Source organism: Corapipo altera, unplaced genomic scaffold (assembly GCF_003945725.1).
Source record: "Corapipo altera isolate COAL_440 unplaced genomic scaffold, ASM394572v1 271, whole genome shotgun sequence".
NCBI classification, from domain to species: Eukaryota; Metazoa; Chordata; class Aves; order Passeriformes; family Pipridae; genus Corapipo; species Corapipo altera.
The window spans coordinates 1800261-1808695 of NW_020884935.1; the positions used below are offsets into that span (position 1 = coordinate 1800261).

The window sequence follows — 8435 nt, forward strand, 5'->3', positions numbered from 1 at the left end:
GGCATCTCCTTAGCTTTCATCATTTATTCAGGAATGTAAGTACACTTAAGAGGCTTGGCTTACTTGTTAAAAACCCGCTGAAGAACGAGAGCAAGAAAATGTCACATGGCTCGTAACACTCTTCAAAAATGCATCAGCCACAGGCCTATAAATATCCAAGGCAAAATGCCAACCTCAGTGGTTTTTAACTCTCCAGTTTTAAGTACTAGAAACAGAACTTGTGCACAGAAACATTACAACTTTCCAACAGTGCACTTTCAGCAGCTCTTAGATCCCAGGGAAATACTTGTTCCTTCGTAATCCAGGAGCTGTGACCAAGGTGCTTTTGTGTCTCAGACGAGAAGGGGCCGAGCTTTCACTTACACAACTAATTCAATATCCCCTTTTTTGTTGCTTTTCACAATACCAAGTTCTTCCAGGACTTGTAGTCTTGAGTGAGAGGGTTTCGTACTCATCCACCTGTGAAATACTCAGTGCTGCCCTGTAAGACAAAACCAAACTATTTACCAAAACAGGGATCAAACAGGCAGAAAAAGGCTAAAAAGCACATAATGAATGATTTTTGTGAGTGCTCCGTAAATCTCACCCTCATTATACCATCAGCCTTCCTGTGCTACTTCAAATCAGAGCAGTCATTTGCTAACCCAGCCTTAGGGTTAAAGAGACAGAATTCCCGAGTTAAAAACTTGTTTGTTTGTAACCTCAGTTTGCAAGAAAAACACAGCACATTCCAGGGAGGGGTCAGGGCTTGGAGAGGCAGGAGGGGCTGGTGAGGGGAGGGCAGGGCTTGGGGGTCGTGGTTTAGTGTCAGGGCTTTGCTTTTCCAGTCTGGCTGCAGATTCTGAACACTAAAAGGGCCTGGCAGCAGGAGTGTGTCAGCAAAACTTCCCTGAACAGCCCCAGACCTGGACATTTGTACAGCAAAAACGAAGTGAAAAAGTCTGAAGAACCTAAAATGCAAGCTTTGAGAATGATCAAAGCATTTTTACACAAATTAATTCGGGGGGGTTTGTGTAATGGTCTAACACTTTGGGGTGTGTACCTAAGCAGGAAGGGGAGTAAAATCACATTATAAAGTTATAATATGGCAGTGAATGGTTAACTGTTTGAGTTTGTTTAATTTCAAACAGGCTGAATTTCTTCAGAGCTTATAAAATTCTTGCTAAAGAGTGGCTTTAAGTCTTACTTGTTCTTATTCACTACAAAGTGGTTAAATAACTCCCTGTACAAAGAGTTCAAGTCTGCTAATGTGACAGATCTCCTGATGTGCCTGGGTACAGTCAGAAGCATTTCCTCAGTCAATGGTTGGAATTGGGATGCTAAAAAATCGGAAATGGAAGACATTTGGTGAAAAACTGGAAATAGACAATATTTGTTTCTCCAGAAGCTAAGCCAAAGATAGAAAGTGCTTCCATTACTGTTTAATAATCCCTCTAAATGGGTCTAAAGGAAGATTTTCCAGCAAGAGGAAGGAGGGAAGGAAGATACTCCCTCCAAACTATCATTGTATATGCAGACCCAGTGAAAAGACATTTAATTTGAGCTCTGGATTAACAATCTGATCTGTCAGTGACTATTTAGCTGTGTTTCAAAAACCAAACCAAAGCAAAACAGGAGAATTCCTTCCCATAAGTAGGGATAAATTGATTCAAAAGAGCTGTTTCTATGGTGAGACCATTTCTTCCATACCATAAACAAAGCAGGATGCACTTCAGTCCCATCAACAGCAACAAAAAAATCCCAGAACTGTACACAGAATGTAGCTAAGAGGTCAGGTTCTTATACTAAAATCTGAATTCTTCACATGAAAGCAGGAGTTACTGGTGCTTGAGAGTGAAAACAGTGAATTTACTTGTCTTTATTTACAGGCTTCACGAGAAGAAAACAGTGGGAAGTTTATTTTTTCAGCACTCACCTTCAGCTGAGCCAGGGACTGCAGATCCTGCACAACCTGGCTACGAATAAACACAGCAGAAGTGTCAGGATTTGTCAGAAATTCTTTTTTACACTTTCATTCCTGCACAAGTGGTTACATTTTACCACTGGATAACCAAGGATCTTGCAGCTGTCAACGGCACAACGGATCAAACACAGTTTCGAGTAAAATTAAGTTTAAAATGGATACAGCAGGATTGATATGCAAGTCAGATGAGCCTCTCCAGCTTCCTCCTTTGCATTCCAGGGTGGATCTGAAAGCACTTCACATGCAGCAAAGGGAGAGATGGTTTCCCTCTTCCCAGGCAGCCCTGGGAGGCTGACAGCTGTGACAAGCTGAAAGCAGCTCTATCAAACTGTCCTCAGCCAGAAATACAGCACTGATACAAAATTCCCAGGGCCTTTGCAACGTCTTCCCACTTTTTCTGCCTTTCAGGGAACACAAAGACAACACAGGGGCTGGTCCCCAGTGAGCCTCGGTAGCCACAGGATGCGGCTCCAGTGGGATTGTGGCAGCTGGGTGGGAAGTGCTTTGGAATTCCCGATGGAAAGGCAGGAATTGAGAGCATTTCTCAAGGAAGGAGCTGATATTTGCACACAAACACGTTGAGTGAAGCTGCAGGATCCTGGACAGCCTTCATGCAAACCAACCTTGGCAATAAAGGGACAGAAAGTGGGGTGTCCTGTGACAGTGGGCAGCGAGAAGGCACAGCAAAAAGACAAGATCAGTCAGATAAATACACTCTATCGACCCTCTTTATTATTGTGTTTTTAATATGACACCCAAACCAAATATTTGCAGATAATTAGATTGGAATTTTGTGCTTTGAGCTACGGGAGAACATCTGACTTTTCAACAAATCTTAGCTTATATCTATGTTCTACTGCATTGCAGTTGGAATATATTGTTACTCACACCCCAAAATTTATTTTTGACAGGAAATTAAATTTCTCTCCACGTTGAGATACATTGGTTTGGATCAATTACATTCCTTTACTCCCACCCAAAGGTTTTTTATCTCATGCATTAATAGAACAAGAGGATCAACAAGAGCAACCAACTGCATCCCTGAAAAGAAACATAAACACATCCCAATGAAAAAATCAGGGGAACAAAGTCTTCCACCAAAGCTAATTTTTCATGTGTGGACAATTAAACCGGAACAATTAAAAAACTTAATCTGTGTACAATAAAAATGAAAGGGTTTGTTAGAAACTCCATCCCATTTCTGAAAAATGCCTTTCATTTGAGAGGTATTAAGTCACAAAAACAGCCCTCCTGAGCTACACTCAGGATTCCTGGTTTCTGGGATACTGACACTCCGTGCCCTAATTACCTTTCCCACTGATGATTCTGTTTTTGTCCCAGTTTGGAGGCCCAACTGCTGTGCTGCAGCCTGTTCTTCTGCTGACAGGGGTAGGCTCTAGGCAAAAAAAAAAAAAAAAAAAGCAAACACAGAGAACTCTGATCCTGCAGTTCCTGAGGTGATGATATTTACAGAAGAACTCAATGTTTATGGAGCCCTTTTCTCATGGAAACTGGTAGTAGACTCCTACTTTCCTTCAGCTGAAAGCAAATTCACAGGCAAAGTGTTCCTGAAAAAATCACCCATAATCTTCCTTTAGCATCAATACTATAAATAATTCAAGTAAGATAAATTCTTCAATAAAAAGAAGCACTTTAACTTAAAGACTTGCATTTCACCAGAGCAGTTTAATTCATCTCTGGTTTAGGAAATGAACAAAGTAGAAGAAAATCTTTATCTAAAATTCTACATGTAACTCAAGAGAGGAGAGTCTTCCCCTTTAACAAAATCCAAATACAGAATTATTCTTGGCAGCCTATCCTTGGAACATGGGGAGATATATTTTCCTTTCTGTGACATATAAGTACTGTCTTTTAAGTCAGGATACAGTACCTTTTGTCTCTAAAGACTTACCAGTCCCTTATCTAGAGCTGTTGACAGATAAAACACAACCTCAGGGCAGTGTTGTTAGAACATTGATCTAAAGCACCTTATTTGTAAAGGGACAAAATTAATGCTTTCACAACCTCCTCAAAATGTAACAAAGCAGTGTCTGAAGACCACTTAGGAAAATGTGTTCTTGGTTTCTTTAATAGCTAGAGGGGTGTCATCATACTGAGGAAAAACTTAAAATCCCAGACTGTATGTTCCAATGTGTTGGTTTTAACTTCAGACAGTGAAAAGAACATTTTCCACTTAAAAGCTTTTTTGCCTCTTAAAATTGCTTTCACCCTCCATTTTCCAGTCCTAAAAGATGCCAGCATAGCCCTGGGACACAGCTGTGCCCAAAGGCATTGATTTCTCTGAGACCTCGATGAAATTATTGACACTACTCAGGTGTTACTTCAGCTCCCAGCCTGAACACTGCTGAGGACTGGGATTTACAGAAAGAGCTCCAATCCTGCAGGAATTTCTTCTGGGAAACCATCTTCTCATCTCCTTCCACTCTGTGCAACAGCTTCCAACCACTCACAGTAAGTAAAGGCTTCAAAGTCCCTGTTCATTTCCAGGAGTGAAAACAAAGGGATTAAAAGGAAAAGACCTACCTCAAGACCAGCTTTTTGCTGTAATTCCTGAACTATCTTCATTGTGTTCTCCACAGAAGCTTGGATGCCCTTCATGGCTTCCTTCTGCTCCCTGGCAATCCTGTCCATCCGTGTGCACAGCGCTTTGTAACGAGCTCTGGCTGCTGAGAGTCCTTCCAGGATAGCAAGTGGATTCTCCTGTGGAGAAGGTAAAAGTACATTTATACCACACCAGCAAAGAAAATATAATCTGGGTAAATACCAATTAAAAGTGCAGGTGGTGGAGGCACCAAAACAGAACATGAAATGAGCCTTTACAGTGAAAAGTGCAGCTGTGAGAGTGTTTCTATTCTATATTTCATTTTTCATAGATGGTGTTAATAAACCAGCATAACTCTGTGGTTCCATATCAAACACAGCAGGAGGAATTTATGGTGTTGGAGACCTTTAATGGCTTTTCTGGGGTAGAATAAATTGGGGATTTCTAACAAAAAAGATGATTTTTCTGCTGTATGTTACAATATACTCAGAGACCAGGACGTATTTATAGAATCCTTTACGTGATGTCATTTATTGTTGTCCTCTTCCTCTCATCTCTCCCCCAAATATTATTTTAGTCATTGCTTATGAGCAAGTTTAAGTTGGATCTGAGAGCTAAAACACACCTTTGCTCTGTCTCTTGAATTTAGGTGTTACCACTACTAATTTCTCAGAGCAGAACATGGGAGAATTTCCCTGTACCAAGAAATCAAGGGGGTTTTGTTTGAATTCATTCTAGGCCAGTTATCTTGATAAATGATGCAGGAAATACTTTGTAATAATAACAATAATAAAAACCTAACAACCAGATAAAAGAACAGTCCCATTTGTTACCATCTTCATAGAAAATGCAGTAAAATCTATGCATTTAATAAAAAAATAAGTTAATTATTCACACTACCTCTGGTGGTGTATCATCAGGGAAGCTTTTCATTATTTCATACTCCAGTCTGTGTTGAATCCAATCCAGATCAGCTTCTGCCTTCTGGAACTAAAATATTTAAGGTCAGGCACAGTGTATTAGAAACCAAAAACTGCAGACAAGCCCCAACCATTTGCCCTTCACATTTCAGGAAAGCAGAAAACAGTTTTCACACTTAATATTTTCAAAGCTCTGTTAGCAAAACCACAACCCAGCAGAGATTAGGAGCAATGTTCAGGATCCAAAAGTATCACCAGAGGTTCTGTTATTCATTATATCAGGGATGTGCTCTTTCAGCTGGTTTTAATGCCCACAATATATTCTATTATTCCCCAATAAACCAGAACTGACTAACAGCTAATAAAATTGATGACATCACTTTTCTCTCCTTGGGATAAATAAGCCCCCAGAGAATTATCTAATTGCCTTGTAAACCAGCCTGCTGATAGCATTACTACTTAATTAATTTTAGCCTGCGATTTCAATATCTATTAAAGACTTCCACTGTAAAGAAAGGCAGTTTTCCCAGTTCACAGGCCACTCATTAATTTTTTTACACAATAATTCGGTGATTTTTACAGTCACAGAAGAGACAGTGATGAAAGCAAGTCAAAAATGGTTGTAACTTCCTTAATTTGGTTTTCACTATTTCTGTTGGGATTAACCCCACAGTCACCATCCCAGCTTCTTTAAGGAGTGGCCAGGAATGCCTCTGAGGATCTGGAATTTCAGACAGCCTCAAGGAATAGGGTTTGATCCAGGATACTCTGCAATAAAACCCCCTTTCTGAGGGAGTGGAGATGGGTGATGTTTCACACACCCTCAGTAAATTCTCAAATAATAGCTTAAGGAAAGGAAACTAAATCTGGTGAAGAGCTTGAGCATCTATAAATCAAAGGGAAAAGCTTTCAGCCAGTACAGCCATAACTCACCATCTGCCCACCAAAACTTCTTCCCACACCTGCCCCAGAAACCAGCCACGATAAAATCCAGGAATAAAATACATTTCATTACACTACACACGTTTAAAGAGTTCAGGAGGGATTTTTTTCCTTAACTGCCCAATAATTTCTCTTCTCCTCCACTAAGCAAACAGTTTAAGGTTTTCATTTCCACAGGCAGGCACCCCAAAAACATAATTTTTTTTGCTTTTCTCCAACTCCTCCATTTGATTAATTTTTTGGGGAAAGCAAACAATGGGTACAGGTGGCTTTCAGAATTATCCATGAAACATTCAATATTGATAATTTGAGATTTCCACAAGGACAGTAACCCACTAACACCAGATCCAGGACATGAAAAAACTGGGTGTGAAGCTCAAAGCTTATTCATCACCTGGCTGGAATTTTCAGATCTGTGCTCAATGAAAAGCTTAACCCAGTCCAATATCACCGCTTTTTATTTCATAAATACTTATTTCTCGCTGCCATTTCCAGAAACACACACACACACCCCCCCCTGCAAAAATCCCACCTGGCTCAGAGGCAGTTTATTTGCCAACAGTCCCAAAGAAAATGCAGGTTTTGAAGTGTAAATCTGTAATTTACTCACGGGAGGGAGGCTGAAGGTGCTCTGCTCTCAGATGCTTTGACAATACTATTGCACTGCTCGCTGTACACAACAGTAGTGCAATAAAGTCAGAGCACTCGTTAGCAGCAACAACTCTGGGCAGGGATCAGCACCACACTCAAAAAAGGCAGTAAAACACATCAGCTCACACGGTGCTTGCTGTGGATCACGAAGAACTGGGGAATATTCAAGTTCACTCCCCACACACACACACGAGAGCTCACGTATTTGAAGACATTGTTATTACTCTGTCGTTCCACTGACCAAAAGGGGAGGGAAAAAAATCCCAAGCCACCCAACAAAATGCTCAGCAGAAAATTCGATTTCAAGCAATTCTGGTGCTTTTTTTTAACTGGAAACTACAGCCCCAAATGTATTTATTTCTTAGGTTTGCCTCGCAGCGAGCGAAGGTTCGGAACTGCTGTCAGACAGATGTTCTTAAAACTGCATTACAGGGAATATCTTCTAGATATCAGTTTATTCTTTATAATCTGCAGGTGCTGAATCACTTTAAAATGTACTTAAACACTTTGTTCTCAACTCTGTGGATGTACATTTATCCCTGGGGTTGCCACCTGGCTGCGAGAGCACCATCACTGTGGGGGTGTATTTCAGAAATCTAAATGAAAGTGGTTTTTTTCTTAACTTCATATTGAATGTTTGAGAACTCTCAGGGTTTGAAGGTGCTGAGATCCTCAACAACAAAATGCAAAGAAACCTGGGGATGGAGTGGAGAAGAACTAAGAATGCTGGACGGTGTTCACCCAGAAAACTCAAAACTATTTTAGAGCTGTTTTGCAAATCACCTCCTGGTCTCAGACAGTGACTTTGGACGTGTGACTGTAGCAAAAATGAGAACATAACGTAGACAGCATTGCTGGCCAATGCCCTTTTAACATTGCACTGCTTTTTGTGCATGATCACTAGTAGTACAACATAAAAAGGGCACTGGACAGACACCACTCCAGGAAAAAAAGTAGGTCCACAGTACCAAAAATCCAGTGACAGAACCTGTCCAACCTGGCCTTGACTTATTTAAATTGAGAGCTTTATGATTTTTCTGTAATTAATCTCACACTGTAGATGTGATGGTGTCACTGAACCATTGATTACCTGGTATTTTCATACACTCTGTTCTGTTGCAACCCCCACTAATTAGTTTATCCCTGGTTCCACGAGACTTAAAATGAAGCTTCCCATGAAATTCGTGTCAAAACCTCGGGGGAAATAAGTGTTTTATCACAACTCTGTGGAGAGAGCTGAGCTCACGGGAAATCCAGGAAGAAGAAACAATTAGCAGAAGGAAAAGCAAAAGAGACACAAAGCTGGGATTTGTGAAACTGTTCCGAATTCCACCACCAGGTGTAAAACACCCTCTTAACTCTCAGGGAGCCAAAAGACACCTATTTACATGTCAGA

General features: G+C 40.6%; 1 protein-coding gene across 1 annotated transcript in view; it reads right to left on the reverse strand.

The window, feature by feature from the left end:
• Positions 1 to 9: 9 nt before the first annotated feature.
• Positions 10 to 8435, reverse strand: part of SKA2 (spindle and kinetochore associated complex subunit 2) — a 9218-nt gene continuing 792 nt past the window's right edge. Inside the window, 7 exon segments of the mRNA XM_027660287.1 lie at positions 10 to 456; positions 458 to 481; positions 1187 to 1319; positions 1916 to 1955; positions 3273 to 3359; positions 4508 to 4684; positions 5427 to 5516. Coding sequence (XP_027516088.1) covers positions 360 to 456; positions 458 to 481; positions 1187 to 1319; positions 1916 to 1955; positions 3273 to 3359; positions 4508 to 4684; positions 5427 to 5516 — 648 coding nt within the window. The 3' untranslated portion in view covers positions 10 to 359.